We start from the raw sequence: 25,254 nt of genomic DNA on the forward strand, positions 1-25,254 counted from the left end.
TGATAAACATAGAATAGGAAGACCTATGTATAACAAAACAAACTTTGAGAAACTTAAAACATTCTTTCGCAATGCAAACTGGGAAAAATTCCAAAACGAAGATACAGGGATAGAAGAAAAATGGAATATATTAAAAGAAATTTATAATGAAGGAGTGAACAAATATGTACCACAACAAAAAATGGAAAAGGCATACATAAAGAGCTGGTACAACAAAAGATGTAGTGAAGCTAAGGAAAAAAAAAGAGACAAAGCTTGGAAAAAGTGGAAAAGAGATCAGAAACAAAGCAAATGGCAAACGTACATCAAACTAAGAAACGAATATGTAAAAATATGCAGAGATGAAAAGAGGAATTATGAAAAAAGGATAATAGACAAATGTAAGGAAGAACCCAAACTATTTTACAAATATGTAAATAGAAAACTGAAAAACAAACAAGAAATAGAAAAACTGTGCCAAGATGAAAAGGAATATACAGAAGAACTGGAAATGGCTGCAATTATGAACAACCACTTCAGATCAGTATTCACAATAGAAAACTCGCCTAACAGTGTAGATAGAGAGAGAGAATTATCCCCAGCAATGAAAGAAATAAACGTAACACAAAAAGAAATCAGTGATCAAATTAAAACCCTTGATGTCAGAAAATCACATGACCCAGACGGGATTGCAAACTGGATACTGAAGGAATATATGGAAGAATTAACTGACAAAATATATAATATAATTAAATCCTCACTTAAAGAAGGAAAAGTACCATTGGACTGGAAAAAGGCAAACATTGTACCAATTTATAAGGGAGATGATAAAGAAGATCCATCTAACTACAGACCGGTCTCACTAACAAGCACAATAGCAAAAATTTGTGAAAGAGTTGTCAAAAACAGATGGGTTAAATACCTGGAAGAAAAATCTATACTGAACCCAAATCAATTTGGATTCAGACAAGGGAGATCATGTACAACAAATCTGATCTGCTTTTACTCAAGATTAGTAGATATAATACAAGAAAGAGATGGATGGGCAGACTGCTTTTCTGGACCTGCAAAAGGCATTCGATAAGGTACCTCATAAGAAATTAATCAATAAGATAGAATCAAAGGGTGGAATCAGAGGAAAATTATTGGAATGGATGGAAGACTTCCTGATTGGGAGGAAAATGAGAGTTGTAATTAGAGAAAAATTCTCCAACTGGGAAGAAGTAAAAAGCGGTGGCCCGCAAGGATCGGTACTGGCCCCGATCATGTTCGTCATATACATTAATGACATGAATGAAGGCATGGAGTGCTATATAATTTTTTTTGCAGATGCAAAATTACTTAAAAAGGTAAAAACGGAAGAGGACTGCAACTCATTCCAACAAGATCTGGACACGATATGGAATTGGACTCAAAAGTGGGAAGTGAAATTTAATATAAAGAAATGCAGTATAATGGAATTTGGAAAGAGTAAAAACAGAATATCAAAAGAATACAGAATTGGAGAAGAAAAAATAAAAAAAAAAAAAACTCTGAAAAAGATCTTGAAGTGATGATTGGAAAGGACATGAAACCTGATAAGCATATAAATAAAATATTCAGAGAAACCTACAACTCATTGAGGTCAATCAAAGTGGCATTTACTTATATGGATGAAGAAATGATAAAGAAAATACTAACTACACTAATAAGACCAAAACTTGAGTACGCAGTATCACTTTGGACACCCAGCACCAAAAAGAATATTAAGAAACTAGAAAGATTACAAAGAGCGACAACCAAACTAGCACCGACTCTCGCCGAACTAACATATGACAAAGACTATCCAAACTGAACCTACCAACACTGGAACAAAGAAGAGAAAGAGGAGATTTGCTGACTATCTACAGAATAACGAAAGGAATGGAAGTTTTAGACAGGAATGACCTGTTAGTGTGGGACAACAGTAAAACAAGAGGACACAGAAAAAAATGAAAAAAGATAGCTATAGAAAAAACTTGAAAAGGAACAGTTTCCCACACAGAGCGATTAATACATGGAACAAACTAGACAACAAAACAATATGTGCAAACACTATACAAGATTTTAAGATAAAACTTGATGCGGAGAGATACAAAGACAGGTCACCACGAGCATAGCTCCCCTCCCATATATTACAACTAGGTAAATACACATCAAAGATTTAACAATATAATTCAACAAGGCACAAGGTGTGGACAACAGAAGGAAACTATTCACAGTCTACAAATAATTCATAAGAACCACTCTCAATTGTGCTTCTACAGCTTACTTCCCAACAATCAGGAAAGCAGACATAGCTATCACACTATATGAAATAAAGTGTAAGAAATAATAGTACCATGCTCCAAAAAATGCCCCAATAGGACACCTGCACTTAGAATGTTCTCCCCATAAAATATCTTACGAAAATTATAGGAACACAGCTAGAGCCATTAACTCCATCTGCTCATCTCATTACATCACACATGCACTACTGGCAGAACTTAAAAACAAAACAACAGCACATTATTCAAACATATAAAACAGCCTGCCACCTGTACCATGCAATACATCTATACAAAAACTCATTCTTATCCAGATCACAAAATAAATTCTTCTAGAGAACCAAACTCAACACTACAAAAACTCTCAACATCAGCCCCACAGAAAGATTCCTCTCAAGAAAAGCAAGAACCGCAATAGGAAGCTTGCATTCAGGATACTATCCAGCTCCAAGACTGTATAGAATAGGCCTGGCAACAGAGTCAAACTACCCAAGATATAACCATCACACAGAGAACAATGAACACCTCATCTTACACTGTTCCACACTAAGTATCCCAAGATAGCAATATGATATTTCTTCCTTTAAAAACTTGTAGATCAGTGTGGTGGCTGTTGCCAGTTACCTGGGAGCTATAGGTCTCCTGCAAGAGAGATCTAGGGCAATGAATTGATTGATAGTGTATTATACTTTAAAATCTGTAAGACTTTCAACAACAAGATTTTTTTCGTGTACAGGTGTTTTATAGCTGATAAAAGGTCATGGTGAAAATGGGTATCATATATATAAACTTCCAATTACTAATTGGAGAATCATCAAGATTGGAATAGTCTAGACACTAGTATTATTTTTTATTTTGCAGGATGTTAGTGGAGAGCCATTAGCACCGATTCCATTTGGTGGAGTATATCTTCCTCTGGAATGTCCACCCCAAAAATGCCACCGGTCCCCTCTACTCCTTACTTATGATGCTGCTCATTTCTCAGCCTTGGTTGTGATGGAGACCCAGAGTGATGTCAATATGCCGCAGCCACCAGGTAAATTAAGTATGATATAATAGTCCACCCCCCCCCCCCTCATAAGGGGAAAGGAGCTTTTGGTATGTGTATGTATTATATAATCACATTCTATTTGGGGTCAGGAACAGATAGCTGCTGGTGATGGTCCTGTAAGATGGACGTATTTACAGCCGTCAGATTGGGCCATAAGTCACATGAAGAATTTTTGTTTGGGTGTCTGTCTATGGTTAGGGCAGGGTAGTATATGATGAGTTCACTGTCGTCTGTGTGATAGTTGCATCTAGGGTAAATTGTTTCTGTGGCTATGCCTATTCTGTGTTAGTATTGTTTTAGTGCTGAACAATGATTTGAATGCAGTGTTCTTGAATTGCCAAACTTGATACTCTTAACAGCAACTCTCCAATGTAATCATACATACATGTACCAAAAGCTTTTTCCCCCTTATGAGGGAGGTAGCCAAAAAACAAAGGCATAAAAACCACTCTCACCCATTCCATCCCCACATATTCCACTCCCATTCACCCTCCTCCCTCTCTCTTATCTTGTTTCCTCTTGGATGACGGGTCATCCCTGCATCTTACCCACTGCCCTGGGTCAAAAAGAGTGTTGCAAGACACAACACATCCACAGCAAGGATACTTCATTAAATCAGCGGAAAAAAAAAAAAAAACATCCCCTTATGCAGAAATGGAGATGTGGAGAAATCCCTTCGGGTTGCATCAATTTAATTTTTCACACACGCTCCCTCACCCCCATCCCCCACCCACTCCCCTCATGCATCACAGCATCATCCACACACAACCACCCTCCATTCACCCCCAACAGACACTCCCCTCCCTCCTAATGCCCCCTCCACCCCACCCACCCATCCCATCCCTTGTCGCCCCCTCATGTTCACTTCTTCCACCTCTGCCTTCCACACCTCCTTCACCAATCCTTCCTCACTCATTCCCTCCATGTGTCCAAACCATCCCAACAATCCTTCATCATCCCCACCTCCCAACTCCCTTTCCACCCCTGCTCTTCTCTTCACCTCCTCATTTCTCACTCTATCCAGCCTAGTAACCCCTATCATACTTCTCAGGCACCTGGAACAAAGAAGAGAAAGAGGAGACCTGAAACCATCTACAGAATTATGAAAGGGATTGAAGTCCTTGATAGAGATGACTTACCAAAGTGGGATAGGAGAAAAACATACATACATATACCAAGGCTTTTTTTCCCCTTACCAGGGGGGTAGCCAAAAAGGACAAGGCACAAAAACATTCCCACCCATTTCATCCCCGAAAACACTCCACACCCCTCCACCCTCCCTCCCATCTTAGCACCTCCTAGATGACGGGTCATCCCTGCACCCTGTCCACTGCCCTGGGTCAGAAGCAGTGTCGCAGGACACAGCACATCCACAGCAAGGCCACTTCATTAAATCGGCGACCCCCCCTCTCCGTCCCCCTATATAAAGGAGAGGATGGGGAGAAATCCCTTCGGGCTGCATCAAAATTTTTGCTCACACACACTACCTCACCCCCATTCCCCCGTCCAATCCACCTCATGCATCACAACATTTTCCATATACAACCATTCTCCATTCACCCCTCTCTTCTGTCCTCTCCCATCCTTCCTCAACCGACATTCCCCTCTTCCCCAAAGCCCCCTTCACCCCATCCATCCATCTCATCCTAGGACGTCCCCTCATGTTCACTCCCTCCACATCTGCCTTCCATACCTCCTTAACTAGTCTTTCTTCACTCATTCTTTCCATGTGTCCAAACCATCCCAATACTCTTTCATCCACCCTATCTCCCAGCTCCCCTTCCACCCCTGTTCTCCTCCTCACTTCCTCATTTCTCACTCTATCTAGCCTAGTAACCCCCATCATACTTCTCAGACACTTCATCTCAAACACATTCAAGTTCCTTCTCTCTTCCTCTCTCATGTTCCATGTTTCTGCTCCATACAGTGCTGTTGGCACAATCACTCCTTCATACAGTCTCCTCTTAGCATCCATTCCCAGATTCCTATTCCTCATTACACTTTTTAAACCACCAAGGAGGAGAAAAACAAGAGGACAAAAAAAATAAATAAAATAAAAAGGACAGTTACAGAAGAGATCTGAAAAAGAATAATTTCCCACACAGAGTGATAGATATCTGGAACAAACTGAATGAGGAAACAGTGGGTGCAAAAACTATACAAGCATTTAACTCTTCCTACTATACTCCTGGTTAACTCTCTATAGTCCATTAACGCTCTATATACGACCCTTCCATCCACCACCCTCTCCCATGTGTACTTATGTTTGGCTTTCTTCCTAAACACTGTACTTCCTATCAACTTTCTTTGTAGACACATCATCATCAACTCTCCACTAAGATTTTTTCCTGGAACTCCACACTTCCCTACCACTCTGTCTATTGGTTCATTTCCTACCCTAGCATTAAGGTTTCCCAGTACCACTACATTGACATTTCTCCCTAATCCCTCTATGCACTCATTTAAATCTATCCAAAAAACCTCCCTTTCCTCTACACTCTTCTCAATACCAGGCCCATATGCACTTATGGAACAAATTAGATGAAACAATAGTGTGTGCAAACACCATACAAGAATTTAAGAACAAACTAGATACTGAGAGATACAAAGATGGATCACTATGAGCATAGCTCCCCTTCCCATATAATACAACTAGGTAAATACATGTAGGAGTGGATAAATACGTACATACATATACCAAAGGGTTTCTCCCCCTTACAAGGGAGGTAGCCAAAAAAACAAAGGCATAAAAACCATTCCCATCCATTCCATCCCTAATACACTCCACTCCTCTCCACCCTCTACCCTCCCTCTTGTCTTGGCACCTCCTGGATGATGGGTCATCCCTGCATCTTGTCCACTGCCCTGGGTCAGAAGCAGTGTCGCAAGACACAGCACATCCACAGCAAGGCTGTTTCATGAAATTGGCAATCCCCCCTCTCCGTCTCCTCATGCAGAAAGGGAGAAGACGGGGAGAAATCCCTTCAGGCTGCGTCAAATTTTTCTCACACATACTCATTCTTTCCATGTGTGCAAACCATCCCAATACTCTTTCATCCACCCTATCTCCCAACTCCCTTACCACCCCTATTCCCCTCCTCACCTCCTCATTTCTCGCTCTATCCAGTCTAGTAACCCCCATCATACTTCTCAGACACCTCATCTCAAACACATTCAAATTCCTTCTCTCTTCCTCTCTTATGTTCCATGTTTCTGCCCAATACAGTGCTGTTGGCACAATCACTCCTTCATACAATCTCCTCTTGGCCTCCATTCCCAAATGTCTATTCCTCATTTCACTTTTTAATCCACCAAGGCATTTACTCGCTTCTCTCAATCTACATTCTACCTCCACCTCCACTCATCCCTTTCCTGCTACATTCGCACCCAAATATAAAAAACTATCCACTTCCTCCAGTCACTCTCCCTTAATGCTCACTTCCAGTCTGCTGCCATTTTCACCCCTTGTACATTTCATCACCTTACTTTTACCCACATTCATCTTCAGCTTTCTTCTATCACACACACTCCCAAACTGTGTCACTAACTTCCTTAATCCCTCCTCTGATCCTGCTACAAGCGCAGTGTCATCAGCAAACAACAGCTGGCTCACCTCCCACTTTTCTCCATTTTCTTTAAACATCTCCAATCTCTGACCCACTACCCTTGCATTTACCTCTCGCACCACCCCATCTATGTATAAGTTGAACAGCCAGGGCAACATAACACATCCCTGACGAAGTCCCACCTTTACCTCAAACCACTCTCTCCATTTCTAATCCTAACACATGCTCTACTACTCTCGTAAAAAACTCTTGACAGCTCCTAGAAGCTTTCCTCCTATCCCGTATATCTGCAAAACCTCTCACAGTTCCTTCCTGTCTACCCTTTCATAAGCCTTTTCCAAATCCATAAAAGCCCAAATCCATCCTTACCTTTTCTTATAGCTGTCACATATCTGTCTTACCACAAAAATCTGATCTACGCAACCTCTGTTCTAAATCCACACTGTTCCTCACCAATTACTCCCTCTGTTCCTCTCCTAATCCTCTCAAACAAGATCCTCCCATAAGCCTTCCCAACTACACTTAACAAGTTAATCCCTCTGAAACTACTACACTCACACTTGTCCCATTTTCCCTTGTAGAGTGGAACTATGCAGGCACTCCTTCAGTCCTCCAGCACTCTACCCTCTCTCCAGCAAACATTAAATAACCTCATCAGCCAGTCCACCATCACTGTACCTCCTTTTTTTAGACATTCTTCATGACATTCATCCAGACCAGGTGCCTTACCTGCTCTCATCATCTTAACAACTGCCTTCACCTCATCCTTCCTTATTTCTCCTCCATTTTCCTCATTCATCATGGTCATTTTCTTAACACTTCCCACTGCAACTATCTTTTCTTCCCTATCCTCCTTCACATTTAGTAATTCCCTAAAATACTCTGCCCATCTTCCCCTTACTGCCTTTTCTTCCATTATCATCTCTCCATCTGCACCTTTTACCTTTTCTTCTCTACTTGATTTGCCTCCTCTTCCTCTCTTAATTTCTTTCTAAAACATCTTTTTATTACTTTCAAAATTTTCTGTCATACTCCTACCCCATTTCACATCTGCTCTCCTCTTTGCCTCCTTTACCTTGTACTTTACTTCTCTTCTCTTTTCGTACCTCTCATAAGACTCCCTCATCCTATTTTGTAACCAATCTGTGAAAGCTCGCATCTTCTCTTCTACAACCTTCTTCATTTCCTCATCCCACCATTCACTACCCTTCCTTCTATTTCCTCCCATCCTTCTTGTTCCACACACCATCCTTGCACACTTTGTGATTCCCTCCATGAACCATCCCCAGTCCTCCTCCACTCCTAGCTCTACTCTATCCTTCACTCCCTCCCACTCTCTCAGCTTCTTCTTGTACTTCCCCTTTTCCTTTTCATTTAAAGAGTTCACTCTAAGCACCTCCCTACCTTTTGTCCTTTTCCTCTTTCTCCATCTATCCTACACTCTCAGCTCACCTTCCACCAAAAAATGATCCAATATTTCCCCACTCTCTCCCCTTAGCACATGTACATCCTTAACTCTTCCTATTATACTCCTATCTACCACTACATAGTCCATTAACGCTCTGTCTACCACCCTTCCATCCACCACCCTCTCCCATGTCTACTTATGCTTGACTCTCTTCCGAAACACTGTATTTGCTATCATTAACCCTCTTTCCAAACACATGTCCACCATTAACTCTCCACTACGATTCTTTCCTGGAACTCCACATTTCCCAACCACTCCATCAATTGGTTCATTTCCTACCTTCGCATTAAGGTCTCCCAATACTACTACATTGACGTTCCTCCCTAATCCCTCTATGCACTCATTTAGATCTATCCAAAAAGCCTCCCTTTCCTCTAAACTCTTCTCACTACCAGGTCCATATGCACTCTCAAAAACCTTTCATCCACATTATCCTTGAGGAAACCTCCTTCCACTCCACTACATGTTTACCTATCTCTTCACTTACTAGTATAGCACCCCTTCTCTCCCTCGCCCTCTCTTCACTCCTGAGAACCTCCCAACTACACTCCCAAACTCACACTCGCCCTTCTCTCTCAATTTAGTTTCACTCAAAGCCAACACATCCATCTTTCTTCTCAAAAACATACTCTCTATCTCTTCCCTTTTACTCTCATCTGTACCACATCCACACACATTAAAAGACCCAAACCATAGGGTGCTTGTTGGAAAACTCCTAGACCCTTCTATGCCTTTACTTTTTTAGGAATGTCCCCCTTGGGGTTACTAGGAGAAGGTTGTCTGGTCCCAATCCCTGTCCAGTTTTTCTCGCCTCTTATGATCCAAGTGGGAATACTTGTTGGCAGCATTCTTTTCCCCCCTCCACAGGGTAGGCAAAACAAGGATATGAAATTTAGAGAAATGGTTCAGGACAGCAACAAGGGGTTGGGGGACAGCATAACAGAGGGACAGTAGTAGTATAATAAAAGTTTCATCATTTCTCTGTGAGCAGAGTCCTCCTCTAACACAGACAAAATGATGTGTGGCTCTGGTCCATAGGGGTGCCCCATATAGACCCTAAAGTATCAACTGCATGCTACTTTGCCATAGCAACATGCAGCCAGTACCCCAGATGGGGATAAATACATACCAAAACAAAAACAGGAAAAGGTATACATTAAGTGCTGGCTCAACAAAAAATGTAGTGAGGCAAAAGATAGAGGAGACAAAGCTTGGAAAAGATGATAAAAAGAAAAAATGACTAAGTGGCAAATATATATCAAACTAAGAAATGAATATGTAAAAATACGCTGGGAAGAAAAAAAAATGTAAAAAAACATAATAGACAAATGTATGGATCAACCTAAATTATTCTACAGATATGTAAATGGTAAATTAAAAGATGAACAGGAAATAGTGAAACTACGTCAAGGGAATACAGAATATATAGAAATATGGAAATGGCTGAAATTATGAGCAAACATTTCAAATCTGTATTCACAAAGGAAAATACACACAATTGGGATGAAGGAAGGGGAGATAGATCTCCCCCAATGAAAGAAATAATTGTGACACAAAGAAATAAGGGACCAAATAATGAACCTTGGTGTCAGAAAATCACACGGCCCAGATGGAATTGCAAACTGGATACTAAAAGAATGTATAGATAAACTAACAGACAAAACATATAAGATAATATATTGCTCATTCAAAGAAGAAAAGGTGCCAAAAGAAAGGAAAAATGCCAATATCATACCAGTATATAAAGGGGGAGACAAGGAAGACCCAGCAAACTATAAACTGGTCTCCCATTCAAATAGAATGGCTAAAATCTGAAAAAGTTATCAAAAGTAAATGGACTAAACATCTGGAAGAGAACATACTAAATCCAAAACAATTCGGTTTTATACACAGAAGATCATGTGCCACAAACTTCATTTGTTTTTATTCAGGGTTAATAGATATAATACAAGAAAGGGACGAATGAGCAGACTGTGCTTTCCTGGATTTACAAAAGGCGTTTGATAAAGTACCACACAAAAAACTATTAAGAAAACTCGAAACAACAGGAGGTGTACGCAGAAAATTACTGAAATGGATGGAAGATTTCTTGCACAGGAGAAAAATGAGAATGGTGCTCAGAGATAAAAACTCAACCTGGGAAGAAATAATAAGTGGAGTCCCACAGGGTCCAATATTGTCTTTGATAATGTTTGGTATTTATATAAATGACATGGATGAAGGTGTAGAATGTTACATGAACTTCTTTGCAGACGACACAAATCTACTCAAGAAAGTAAGTATGGAAAAAGACTGTGAATTGCCACAGACCTGGACAAAGTCTGGGAATGGAGTCAAAAGTGGGAAGTGAACTTCAACATTAAGAAATGTAGTAGAATGGAATTTGGAAAAGTAAAAAAAGAATATCAGGACAATATAAACTTGATTCAAAGGAAGTAAAGAAAGTTGGTTCCAAAAAGGACCTAGGATTAATTATCACCAAAGACATGTTCTCAGACCATATAAACAAATTAGTTGGAGAAACCTACAATTTACTAAGATCAATAAAGGTGGCTTTTAATTACTTGGATGAAGTAATGGTAAAAAAAAATTATAGTCCTGTCTGGAGGCTGTTACTGATTTCCTTAAGGCTGCTGGTGTTCTGCAAGAGAGACCAGAGGCAATGGACTGACTGAATGATTAATCATGAAATGATAGTTTTGTAGCCTGCGTGTTTATGTGTGTATGGATGTGTTGTGTGGTGCAGACAATATGTTGTAAATATTTGATTAGCATATTGCTACTTCGATTTTTTTCTTGCATTCAGTTCATTGTATTTGCGTGATGCACTAAAATAGGTGATCCATCTTGGTCTTGGATCACAAGTTGGACCCATGATTGACACCTATTACCTTCCCAGATGATAGCACAGAGCTCATATGTAGCCCAGTCTATAAGTACACACTTGAACATGAATTTTAGTCCAGGTATAATAAATTGGAGAGTAGGAGATAGGGCCCAAGAAATGTTGCTCCTTCCCTGAGCACACACACACAACTTGCCCACCAGTGTTGGAGTGCAGGGTTACAGTGCAGTGATGCAGGAATTTTCAGCCCTAGGAGGGAACCTAAACTTGGATCTTGGAATTAGCAGTCGAGAATAGTACCACTGCACCATCAAACCAGTAGTGAGCGCTCTAGCATAAATCTGTGTACCTATTATCTTTTATATGGTGCTCTACAGGAAAGATTTTGGTTTCTCCTTACAGATGTTCTATTGGAGTGATTTTTGTGCATCCTGTTATTATTCTCAGTGCTTTGTTTTGCAAAATTTGTAAGGTGTCCATGTTTTCCTAAGTTGTTGGGAACCATTCTATAAAGGCATAGTTGAGTGTGGTTCTCAAGAACTATTTTTTATTTATTTATTTATTATTTTTTTCTTTTTACCAGATCCCATGTTTGTTTCTGATCTTAGTATGTTTATTACCTTGTTGATTTTTACTGTTCAGATATTGATGTTTGGGCTGAAGGATACATCAAAATGAAACCTAGGATTTTAGGATTCCTTTTAATGCAAGGATTTGACCATTCTCCTTTACTCTTGGATGATTCTGTGATTCATGGATTTTCGGATTTAGAAAGTTACTCTTCTCCTAAACCACTGTTCTAGTTTGTGTAAGTTTGGGTGTTCATTTGTTTTGTAATTACTGTGCTGGGTTATTATCATCAGGTCATCTGCATAGGAGATGTATATTTAATGTGCATGGATGTAGTACAGATGAGAATAAAAAGGAAGAGGCAGTATGTTTGTGAGAAGAATAATGGAAGTGTTGGCATTGATTGAAACTAAGTTGAAAGGGAGGGGCAAATTTGGGTTTGGGAGTGTAGTTGGGATGGTGTCAGGAGTGAAGAGAGGACAAGGGAGAGAAGGTGTAACTATGCTAGTAAGTGAAGGGATAGGTAAGCATGTGGTGGAGTGGAAGGAGATTTCTTCAAGGTTAATGTTGATGAAGGTGAAACTGGGAAAGGAGATGTGGGTTTTTGTAAGTGCATATCGGCCAAGTAGTGAGAAGAGTGTAGAGGAAAGGGAGGCTTTTTGGATATATGTAAATGAGTGCATAGAGGGTTTATGGAGAAATCTCATTGAAGTGATATTGGGAGATCTTAATGCTAGGGTAGGAGATAATGAATAGACAGAGTGATTGGGAAGTGTGGAATTCCAGGAAAAAATTGTAGTGGAGAGATGGTGGTGGAGGTGTGTCTAAAGAGTTGATGACAGCAAATACAGTGTTTAGGAAGAAAGTTAAGCATAAGTACACATGGGAGAGGGTGGTGGATGGAAAGGTGGGAGATAGGGCTTTAATGGACTATATAGTGGTAACCAGGATAAGAGTAGGAAGAGTTTTGGATGTACATGTTTTAACCTCTTCACTCCGGGTCACATCGCACGTCTGGCAGCATTAGCTGCCCGACATGCGATGTTGCGTCATAATAATCGCATGATAAAAAATAAAGTCAATGCTCAATCGTTCATTCTCTTTCACCCGTGAATTTTGATAACCATAGAAAATATGATGAAGCCAGTTTAGAGAGAATGGAAGTTACATAGGTACAACTACAATAAATATAATCAAAACGCCGATGTCGGCATCATCGCGTACCCACTTGCTCCTCATGACGCCTACGTAGGCGCCATCGTATGGAAGTGGTTAAGGGGAGAGAGTGGGGGAATATCAGATAATTTTTTGGTGGAATGTAAATTGAGAGTGGAGGATAGATGGAGTGGAAAAGGAAAGAAAGTAAGGAGATGCTGTAGGAGAGAGGCCAAACGCAGAGTATGGGATCCAATATATTTGACGTTTTGCCCAGCTGGGCGAAACGTCAAATATATTGGATCCCATACACTGCGTTTGGCCTTTCTCCTAAAGTGCTGTTGCAGTCTTTGCTGCTTTTACTCATAAGGAGATGCTTAGAGTAAACTGCTTCAATGAGAAAGAAAAGGAGAAGGAGTACAAGAAGAAGCTGAGAGAGGAGTGGGAGTGAAGGATAGAGTAGAACTAGGAGTGGAGAAGAATGGGTATGTTTAAAGGAGGGAGTCACAAGGTGTGCAGAGATGAAGTGTGGAACATTGAGTAAGAGAGGAAATACAGGGTGTTCGGGATAAAGTTCACACTCTTTTGGAAAGGAAAGGAGGTCATATCTTGGCCAAAAATTTATGTATTCTCAAAATTCAAAGTGCATCTCTTAGAGGATCTTTTGCCAAATACAGCTCACTCAAAGAAGCTGCCCTGAGCCTCCACCATGGCCTCCAGGCAGGACCTGAACCTGCAGCACACAGCCTTCACAGTGTCCTTCAAGAGACACCTGAACACCAGTTTGATCCTGGCAATCAGCTTGTCCTTGGTGTTGCAGGTGGTACAATCGGTGTCTTTTTCAACTGTGCCCCACAAATAATAGTCCATGGGGTTGCAATCAGGCAAGTTGGGGACCAGATGTTGGGACTGGTGAAGTTGTAGAAGTCCTCAGACAGCCACTTCAGGGTTTTCCCATAGGTGTGACACAGAGCTGAGTCCTGCTGCCACATGTATGATCTTCCCGCAGCCACCCTGTCCACTCAGCACTTAAAAACAGGGGACAGCAGCTCAGTATAGCCATCTGAAGTGAGTCTGAGTCCCTCTTCAAAGATGTGGGGTGGCATGACATGGGCTTCGCTGGAATCACTCAAAGACCATCACAGTTTGATGGAACTTGGTCTTCATGAGGAGGAGAATAGGGATGGAAAGGGAGTTGGGAGATAGGGTTGATGAAAGAGTATTAGGATCGTTTGGACACATGGAAAGAATAAGTGAAGAAAGACTAGTAAAAGATGTATGGAAGGCAGATGTGGAGGGAGTGAACATGAGGGGACGTCCTAAGATTGGATGGATGGATGGGGTGAAGGGGGCTTTGGGGAAGAGGGGAATGTCTGTTGAGGAAGGACGGAAGAGGACAGAAGACAGGTGTCAAGTCACTTCAGATGATCACTCCCAGGTCTCATTCTGAATTGAAATTTTTTACTTCCTTTTTTCCAATTTTATATTGTCCCGATATTCTATTTTTGCTTTTTCCAAATTCCATTATGCTACATTTCTTAATATTGAAGTTCATCTCACATCTCTGACTCCATTCCCATATTTTGTCTAGGTCTTCTTGTAGCAATCTGCAATCTTCTGTTCCTACTCTCTTGAGTAATTTGGCATCATCAGCAAAAAGGTTCATGTAACAATTTACTCCCTAATCCATATCATTTATATATATGGCAAACATTAAAGGAGCCAATATAGAGCCTTACGAGACGCCACTCTTCACATCTTCCGAGTTAAAATATTTGTGTCCAAGTACCACTCTCATTTTTCTCCCAATTAAGAAATCCTTCATCCATTCCAGTAGCTTACCTTGTATTCCTCCTATTATTTCAATTTTTCTTATTAATTTTTTATGTGGTACTTTGTCAAATACCTTCTGCAAGTCCAAGAAGGTGCAATCTGCCCAGCCATCCCTTTCTTTTATTATCTCAATTAATCTGGAGTAAAAGCATATTAAGTTTGTGGTACATGATCTTCCACTTTTAAAGCCAAATTGTTTAGGGTTTACTATTCTATTTTCTTCCAAGTGTTTGGTTCATCTGTTTCTGATGACTTTTTCACATATTTTTGCCACTGTGCTTGTAAGAGATACTGGTCTGAAAGTTGTAGGATCTTCTTTGTTTCCTCCTTTATATATTGGTACTATGTTTGTATCTTTACAATCTTGCGGTACCTTTCCCTCTTTGAGTGAGAAGTCAATTATCTTGGATGAATTGTCTTTCAGTTCATCTATACACTCTTTCAGTATCCAATTTGCAATTCCATCTGGTTTGTGTGATTTTCTGACATCTAGGCTTTTTATTTGGTCTCTTATTTCTTTTTGTGTTACCTTTATTTCCTTCATTTTGGGTGATCTTTCTTGTTGTCCATCTTCCCAAAATTGTGAGCTCTCAATTGTAAAAACAGACCTGAAATGTCTGATCATAACTTCTGCCATTTCTGTGTCATCTATATATTCTTTATCTCCACACAATTTTACTATTTCATGTTTATTCTTTAGTTTTTCACTTATATATCTGTAAAAGAGTTGAGGTAGATCCTTACATTTGTCTATAACATATTTTTCATAATTTCTTTTTTCTTTCCTGTGGATATTCACATATTTGTTCCTAAGTTTTTTATATGTTTGCCATTTGGATCTTTTTTTGTATTTTTTCCATTTTTTCCAGGCTTTGTCTCTTCTGTCTTTAGCCTCACTGCTTTTGTTATACCAACACTTTATATAAATCTCGTTTTGTTTCTTTTTTGGTACAAATTTATCAATTCCTTCCTTGTACTTTTCTTTGAATATGTTCCATTTGTCTTCCATCTTTGTTTCCTCTTTAGAGAATTTATCCCAGTTTGTGTTTTGGAATTTTTTTCTTAGTTTTCAAAATCCGTTTTGTTGTACATTAATCTTCCTTCTCTAAGTTTATCATTCCTACCCACATTGAGGTTCTTAGAGTGAACTCTTTGAATGAAAAGGAAAAGGAGAAGGAGTACGGAAAGAAGCTGAAGGAGGAGTGGGAGGGAGTAAAGGATAGAGTAGAGCTGGGTGTGGAGGAGGAATGGGGATGGTTCAAGGAGGGAGTCATAAAGTGTGCAAGGATGGTGTGTGGAACAAGAAGGACAGGGGGAAATAGAAGAAAGGGTAGTGAATGGTGGGATGAGGAAACAAAGAAGGTAGAAGAGAAGAAGTGAGCTTTCACAGATTGGTTACAAAATAGGACGAGGGAGTCATATGAGAGGTACAAAGAAAAGAAAAGAGAAGTAAAGCAAAAGGTAAAGGTTGCAAAGAGGAGAGCAGATGTGAAATGGGGTAAGAGTATGACAGAAAATTTTGAAAGTAATAAAAAGATGTTTTGGAAAGAAATTAAGAGAGGAAGAGGAGGCGAATCAAGTTGAGAAGAAAAGGTAAAAGGTGCAGATGGAGAGATGATAATGGAAGAGAAGGCAGTAAGGGGAAGATGGGCAGAATATTTTAGGGAGTTGCTAAATGTGAAGGAGGATAGGGAAGGAAAGATAGCTGCAGTGGGAAATGCGAAGAAAATGAGAGTGATGAGTGAGGAGAATGGAGGAGAAATAAGGAAGGATGAGGTGAAGGCAGTTGTTAAGATGATGAAAGCAGGTAAGGCACCTGGTGTGGATGGATGCCATGCAGAATGTCTGAAAAAGGGAGGTACAGTGATGGTGGATTGGTTGGTGAGGTTATTTAATGTTTGCTGGAGAGAGGGTAGAGTGCTGGAGGACTGGAGGAGTGCCTGTATAGTTCCTCTTTACAAGGGAAAAGGGGACAAGTGTGAATGTAGTAGTTTCAGAGGGATTAGCTTGTTAAGTGTAGTTGGGAAGGCTTATGGGAGGATCTTGATTGAGAGGATTAGGAGAGGAACAGAAGGAGTAATTGGTGAGGAACAGTGTGGATTTAGGACAGGTAGAGGTTGTGTAGATCAGATCTTTGTGGTAAGACAGATATGTGAGAAAGCTATAGGAAAGGGGAAGGATGTTTTTTTGGCTTTTATGGATCTGGAAAAGGCTTATGATAGGGTAGACAAAAAGGCACTGTGGGAGGTTATGCAGATATACGGGATAGGAGGAAAGCTTCTAGGAGCTGTCAAGAGTTTTTATGAGAGTAGTAGAGCTTGTGTCAGGATTGGAAATGGAGAGAGTGAGTGATTGGTGGTAAAGGTGGGACTTCGTCAAGGATGCGTTATGTCGCCCTGGCTGTTCAACTTATACATGGATGGGGTAGTGTGAGAGGTAAATGCAAGGGTAGTGGGCAAGGGATTGGAGATGGTTAAAGAAATTGGAGAAAAGTGGGAGGTGAGCCAGCTGTTGTTTGCTGACGACACTGCGCTTGTGGCAGGATCGGAGGAGGTATTGAGGAAGTTGGTGGCAGAGTTTGGGAGAGTATGTGATAGAAGAAAGCTAAAGATAAATGTGGGTAAATGTAAGGTGATGAGATGTACAAGGGGTGAAAGTGGCAGTAGACTGGAAGTGAGCATTAAGGAAGAGGGGGAATCATGTTCTTGGCCAAGAAAGACCTAAAGGTGACAAAAATTGCAGAGGGCAAAGGTAATGTAGAATTGATCATGATAAAAGTCGAAGGCAAGAATATGAAAAGTAGAAAGTTTGTGGTGACTTATGTGCCTCCAAAAACTAGCGCTTGGAAAGAAAACGAACATACAAAAATGCTAGATGATACAAGAAAATCACTAAATGAGATACTAATGGGTAAGGGTAATCTGGTAATTATGGGGGACTTCAATTGCAAAGAAATTTGTTGGGACAGCATGACAGTGCAAGGAGGAGATGACTCGTGGGGCAATGTACTGCTAGATATGACCATGGAGTACACAATGACCCAATGGGTCCGTGAAAACACAAGGTACAGAAATAATGAAGAGCCATCGAAACTAGATCTAATATTTACAACAGAACCTGAAATAGTGCATAAAGTCCAGTACGAGACACCAATTGGAAAGAGTGACCATGTACTCATCGAAACTGTACTAAAGGAAGAAATAGACATAGAGAGGAACGAAAAGCATAGGAAAGGAAGACTGATGTACAACAAAACAGACTTTACAAAACTAAAGACATTCTTCCGGAATGCAAACTGGGAAAAAATTTACAGGGAAGAGACAACAGTGGAAGAGAAATGGAATATATTGATGGAAAACTACAATGAAGGTGTAAACAGGCATGTACCAAGACAAAAGCGAGAGAGAGAGTACATTAAATGTTGTTTCAACAAAAGATGCAGTGAGGCAAAAGACAGAAGGGACAAAGCTTGGAAAAAGTGGAGAAAAGACAAAAAACAAAGCAAATGGCAAATTTATGTTAACTGTAGAAATGAGTATGTTAATGTGAGAAGAGAGGAAAAAAGGAACCATGAGAAGGATATTATAGACAAATGCAAAGAGCAACCCAAACTATTCTATCGGTATGTGAATGGTAAACTTAAACACAAACAGGAAATGGTGAAACTATGCCAAGGAAACATAGAATACACAGAAGATTTAGAGATGGCCGAAGTCATGAACAATCACTTTAAATCTGTTTTCACCAGAGAGAAAATACCAAATTGTGACATAGATAAAAACAAGAAATCTCCCCTCATGAATGAGTTTACAGCATCACTAAAGGAAATATCAGAACATCTATCAAGGCTGGATGTCAGAAAATCACATGGCCCGGATGGTATTGCAAATTGGATTCTAAAGGAGTGCAAAGAAGAACTAACAGACAAAATACACATCTTAATAAACAGCTCACTCAAAGAAGGAAAGATACCCGAGGACTGGAAAAACGCTAACATTGTACCAATATACAAAGGAGGAAACAAGGAAGAACCCACCAACTATAGGCCAGTATCACTAACAAGCACCATAGCCAAAATTTGTGAGAAAATAATCAAGAATAGATGGGTAAAACATCTGGAAGACAATGACATATTAAACCCAAGACAATTCGGATTCAGACAAGGAAGATCATGCTCCACAAACTTAATATGCTTTTACTCAAGACTAATAGACATAGTGCAAGAAAGAAATGGATGGGCTGATTGTGCATTCCTAGACTTGCAAAAAGCCTTTGACAAAGTACCACACAGAAAACTACTAAAAAAACTGGAACACATAGGAGGAATACAAGGAAACCTACTAAAATGGATAGAGGACTTTCTGACTGGTAGAAAGATGAGAGTAGTGCTCAGAGAAAAATATTCAGATTGGAAAGAGGTGATCAGTGGAGTACCGCAAGGATCTGTGCTGGCACCAATAATGTTTGCTATCTATATGAATGACATGGACGAGGACGTGAACTGCTACATGAGCTTCTTTGCCGATGACGCCAAACTGTTAAGGAAAATAGAAACTGATGAGGACTGTGAAGCACTGCAAGAAGACCTAAATAGGGTATGGAACTGGAGTCAGAAATGGGAAGTGGACTTTAATACTAAGAAGTGTAGCATAATGGAGTTTGGAAAAAGCAAAAACAGAATATCAGGAAAATATACAATTGGAACCAAAGAAGTAAAGAAAGTAGGATCCGAAAAAGATTTGGGAGTAATTATCACGAACGACTTGTCCTATGATATACAGATTAACAAAATTGTCGGGGAGACTTACAACTTGCTAAGATCAATAAAAGTGGCGTTTACATACTTGGACGAAGACATGATGAAAAAAATATTGGTTACATTGATAAGGCCTAGACTAGAGTATGCGGCGACATTGTGGTCCCCCAGTACCAAAAAGAATATAAAGAAAATAGAAAGAATCCAAAGAGCAGCTACAAAAATGGCACCTGCACTTGCAAACCTATCATACGAGGAGAGATTGGCTAAACTGGAGTTACCGACACTGGAGCAAAGAAGAGAGAGAGGTGACCTATTGACCATCTACAGAATCATGAGAGGCACGGAGGTACTCGATAGAGAGAACTTACTTAACTGGGACAAAAGAAACACAAGAGGACATGGAAAGAAAATAAAAAAACATAGCTACAGAAGAGAACTGAAGAAAAACAGTTTTCCTCATAGAGTTTTGGACACTTGGAACAAACTGGACAATGAAATAGTATGCGCAAAAACCATTCATGAGTTTAAAAACAAACTAGACACTGCGAGATACAAAGGCGGGACATCACGAGCATAGCTCCCCTTCCCGCAAAATACAACTAGGTAAATACAACTAGGTAAATACACACACACACATACGTACACATACATACGGTTCTCGGTATTTAATATGGAAAGTCAGCATACGCGGATTTGGTCATTCGCGGTAATTTCAGGAACCTAACCCCCGCGTTATTTGAGGGACTCCTGTACGCAGTGACACTATGGACACCCAGCTCAAAAAATAATACAAAAAAAATTAGAAAGAATCCAAAGAGTAACAACAAAGATGGCACCAACACTTTCAAAATTGACATACGAACAAAGATCTGAAAAAAATAGTTTTCCACACAGAGTGGTGGATGTCTGGAACAGATTAAATGAAACAATAGTGTGTGCAAACACCATACAAGAATTTAAGAACAAACTAGGTGCTGAGGGATACAAAGATGGGTAACTACGAGCATAGCTCCCCTTCCCGTATAATACAACTAATTAAATACAACCAGCAAGTTCCCTCCCCCTAACACTGTCCGCCAATGACATATAAACAAATCCTACATGAATATAATACAGACAGTAGTCCAAAGTTTCTTCCAAGAGAGATCTGTGAGAGGACCTTGAGGACTGTTGCCAGCCAGTTAACCTGCAGATTTTCCACTAAGTGAGAACTCTATCTATACACCAAGAGCTTTTTCCCCCTTATAAGGGAGGTGGCCAAGTCAGAGGCATGTACCTATTCCCACCTACTTCACTCCCTTCCACCACCCCCTCCACCCCACCCATCTCAGCTCCTCATGGATGATGTGTCATCCCTGCATCTGCCAACTGCCCTGTTTCAAACAACAATTAATTTCATAATGAATTGATTGACATGCAGTACCATACATATACCAAGGCTTTTTCCCCCTTACAAGGGAGGTAGCCAAAAAGGAAAAGGCATAAAATCATTCCCACCCATTCCATCCCTGAATACACTCCACACCCCTCCACCCTCCCTCTTATCTTAGCACCTCCTGGATGACGGGTCATCCCTGCACCTTGTCCACTGCCCTGGGTCAGAAGCAGTGTCGCAAGACACAGCACATCCACAGCAAGGCCGCTTCATTAAATCGGCGACCCCTCCTCTCCGTCCCCCCATGCATAAAAGAGAAGATGGGGAGAAATCCCTTCGGGCTGTGTCAAATTTTGCTCACACATACTACCTCACCCCCCATCCCCCCACCCATTCCACCTCATGCATCACATCATCATCCATATACAACCATTGTCCATTCACCCGTCTTCTGTCCTCTCCCGTCCTTCCTCAACAGACATTCCCCTCTTCCCCATAGCCCCCTTCACCCCATCCATCCACCTCATCACGTGTCGTCAGCAAACAACAGCTGGCTCACCTCCCACTTTTCTCCATTTTCTTTAACCATCTCCAATCCCTGACCCACTACCCTTGCATTTACCTCTCACACTACCCCATCCATGTATAAGTTGAACAGCCAGGGCGACATAACGCATCCTTGACGAAGTCTCACCTTTACCTCGAACCACTCACTCTCTCCATTTCTAATCCTGACACAAGCTCTACTACTCTCATAAAAACTCTTGACAGCTCCTAGAAGCTTTCCTCCTATCCCATATATCTGCATAACCTCCCACAGTGCCTTTCTGTCTACCCTATTGTAAGCCTTTTCCAGATCCATAAAAGCCCAAACAACATCCTTCCCCTCTCCTATAGCTTTCTCACATATCTGTCTTACCATAAAGATCTGATCTACACAACCTCTACCCGTCCTAAATCCACACTGTTCCTCACCAATTACTCCCTCTGTTCCTCTCCTAATCCTCTCAATCAAGATCCTCCCATAAGCCTTCCCAACTACACCTAACAAGCTAATCCCTCTGAAACTACTACATTCACACTTGTCCATGGATACCATTATTCCTTCATACAACCTTCTCATTATATTCATCCCCAAATATCTGATTTTCATATTTTTCATTCCAACTAGACATTTACTTTATTTCTTTACTCTCCAAACCCTCAACATCCACTCAATTTACTGCCATATATGATCTGAAATACTTAAGCTCTCCACTTCTTCAGTTTCTCACCCTGATCCCCTCAATTAATTCAAGCTCCTACACTCAGCCACATTCAACAAAATGATTCTTCAGAAACTACTGCATTCATAATTGTCTTTTCTCTCACTGTATTGTGAAACTGCATATACAGCAATTGTGTATAAGCATACATAATATACTATAATTTGCAGCACAAAACTTCAGATATTGGTGACAGAATAGTTGTTGGTAAACTGACAACAGCCAGTAGAGTGAATGAAGTTATGAAGGAGAATAAAGGATCAGTGGTGTCAGCCATTATTCATTCTAATGTAATGTAGTTTATTATTTCTTTTATCAACAAATTTCTAGATTATGTTTAAAGGCATAAATTTTCCATTAATAAATCAGGACAAGTAAGCATTTGTACATACAAATACCAATTTTTTTTTCCCTTATAAGGGAGGTAGCCAAAAAACAAAGGCATAAAAACCACTTCCACCTATTCCATCTCTATCATACTCCACTCCCCTCCACCCTCTTCCCTCCCTCTTATCTTGGCACCTCCTGGATGACGGGTCATCCCTGTGTTTTGCCCGCTGCCCTGGGTCAGAAGTGTCACAAGACACACCACATCCACAGCAAGACCGCTTCATTAAATCAGCAACCCCTCCTCTCTGTCCCCTCATGCAGAAAAGGAGAAGACAGAAAGAAATCCCTTTGGGCTGCATCAAATTATTTCTCACACATACCCCCTCACCCCCCATCCCCCACCCATTCCACCTCATGCATCACAGCATTATGCATACACAACTATTCTCCATTCACCCCTATCTTCTGTCCTCTCCTGTCCTTCCTTAACCTCTTCACTCTGGGGCACATCGCACGTCTGGCAGCATTAGCTGCCCGACGTGTGATGTTGCGTCATAATAATCGCATTATAAAAAATAAAGTCAGTGCTCAATCGTTCGTTCTCTTTCACCCGTGTATTTTGATAACCATAGAAAATTGATGACGCCAGTTTAGAGAGAATGGAGATTACGTAGGTACGACTACAATAAATATAATCAAGATGCCGACGTCGGCATCATCGAGTACCCACTTGCTCCTCATGCCGCCTACGTAGGCGTCACCGTATGGAAGTGGTTAACAGACGTTCCCCTCTTTCCCAAAGCCCCTTTTACCCCATCCATCCATCTTATCCTAGGTCAACCCATCATGTTCACTCCTTTCACCTCTGCCTTCCACATCTCTTTTACTAGTCTTTCTTCACTCATTCTTTCCATGTGTCCAAACCATCCCAATACTCTTTCATCAACCCTATCTCCCAATTCCCTTTCCACCCCTGTTCTCCTCCTCACCTCCTCATTTCTCACTCTATTCAGCCTAGTAACCCTATCATACTTCTCAGACACCTCATCTCAAACATATTCAAACTCCTCTCTTATGTTCCATGTTTCTGCCCTATACAGTGCTGTTGGCACAATCACTCCTTCATACAATCTCCTTTTAGCATCCATTCCCAAATGTCTATTTCTCATTAGACTTTTTAATCCACCAGGGCATTTACTTGTTTCTCACAATCTACTTTCTACCTCCACCTCTACTCCTCCCTTTACTGCCACATTTGCACCCAAGTTCCTAAAACTATCCACTTCCTCCAGTCTCTCTCCTTTAATACTCACTTCCAGTCTGCTAAGACTTTCTCTCCTTGTACATTTCATCACCTTACTTTCTTTTGCACGCCTTCCCAAATTCTGTCACTAACTTCCTCAATCCCTCTTCTGATATTGCTGCAAGCGCATTGTCATCCACAAAAAACAGCTAGCTTATCTCCCACTTTTCTCCATTTTCTTTAACCATCTCCAATCCCTGGCCCATTACCCTTGTATTTACCTCTCGTACCACCCCATCCATATATAAATTTAACAGCCAGGGTGACATAACACATCCCTGAGGAAGTCCCACCTGTACCTCAAACTACTCTCTCCATTTCTAATACTAACACATGCTCTACTACTCTCGTAAAAACTCTTGACAGCTCCTAAAAGCTTTCCTCCTATCCCATATATCTGCAATACCTCCCACAGTGCCTTGTCTACCTTGTCATAAGCCTTTTCCTAATCCATAAAAGCTCAAAAAACATCCTTACCTTTTCCTATAGCTTTCTCACATATCTGTCTTACCATAAAAACCTGATCTACGCAACCCCTATCAGTCCTAAACCCACACTGTTCCTCACCAATTACTCCCTCTGTTCCTCTCCTAATCCTCTCAATCAAGATCCTCCCATAAGCCTTCCCAACTACACTTAACAAGCTGATCCCTCTGAAACTACTACACTCACACTTGTCCCCTTTCTCCTTATGAAATGGAACTATAGAGGCACTCCTCCAGTTTCCCGGCACTCTACCCTATTTTAAACAAACATTAAATAGCCTCACAAGCCAGTCCACCATCACTGTACCTCCTTTTTTCAGAAATTCTGCATGGCATCCATCCAACCCAGGTGCCTTACCTGCTCTCATCTTAACAACTGCCTTCACCTCATCTTTCCTTATTTCTCCTCCATTTTCCTCACTCATCATGGTCATTTTCTTAGCGCTTCCCACTGCAACTACCTTTCCCTCCCTATCCTCCTTCACATTTAGCAACTCCCTAAAATATTCTGCCCATCTTCCTCTCACTGCCATCTCTTCCATTATCATCTCTCCATCTGCATCTTTTACCTTTTCTTCTCTACTTGATTCACCTCCTCTTCCTCTCTTAATTTCTTTCCAAAACATCTTTTTATTACTTTAAAAAATTTCTTTCATACTCTTACCCCATTTCAAATCTGCTCTCCTCCTTGCCTCCTTTATCTTATGCTTTACTTCTCTTCTCTTTTCTTTGTATCCCTCATATGACTCCCATGTCCCATTTTGTAATCAATCTCTGAAAGTGTGCTTCTCTTCTACAACCTTCTTTGCTTCCTCATCCCACCACTCAATACCCTTCCTTCTATTTCCTCCTGTCCTCATTGTTCCACACACCATCACTGCTCACCTTGTGACTCCCTCCTTGAACCATCCCCATTTCTTCTCCACCACTCCTAGCTCTACTCTATCCTTCACTTCCTCCCACTCCTCTCCCAGGTTCTTGTACT

The 25,254-nt window shown here is 40.7% G+C and overlaps 1 protein-coding gene across 5 annotated transcripts in view; it reads left to right on the forward strand.

Annotated features, from left to right (window-relative positions):
• The window catches only part of LOC143025466 (uncharacterized), a 350,861-nt gene that overhangs the window by 267,297 nt on the left and 58,310 nt on the right, over nt 1-25,254 (forward strand). For all 5 annotated transcript variants that reach the window (XR_012966392.1, XM_076185165.1, XM_076185162.1 and 2 more), the window contains exon 9: nt 3,126-3,300. Coding sequence is in view for 4 of the 5 variants with exons in the window: in XM_076185165.1 (XP_076041280.1) it covers nt 3,126-3,300 (175 nt within the window). In the remaining variant the exon portion in view is untranslated. The remainder of the gene's footprint in view (nt 1-3,125; nt 3,301-25,254) is intronic.

Source organism: Oratosquilla oratoria, chromosome 5 (genome assembly GCF_046742065.1).
Source record: "Oratosquilla oratoria isolate Oo_2021 chromosome 5, ASM4674206v1, whole genome shotgun sequence".
NCBI classification, from domain to species: domain Eukaryota; kingdom Metazoa; phylum Arthropoda; class Malacostraca; order Stomatopoda; family Squillidae; genus Oratosquilla; species Oratosquilla oratoria.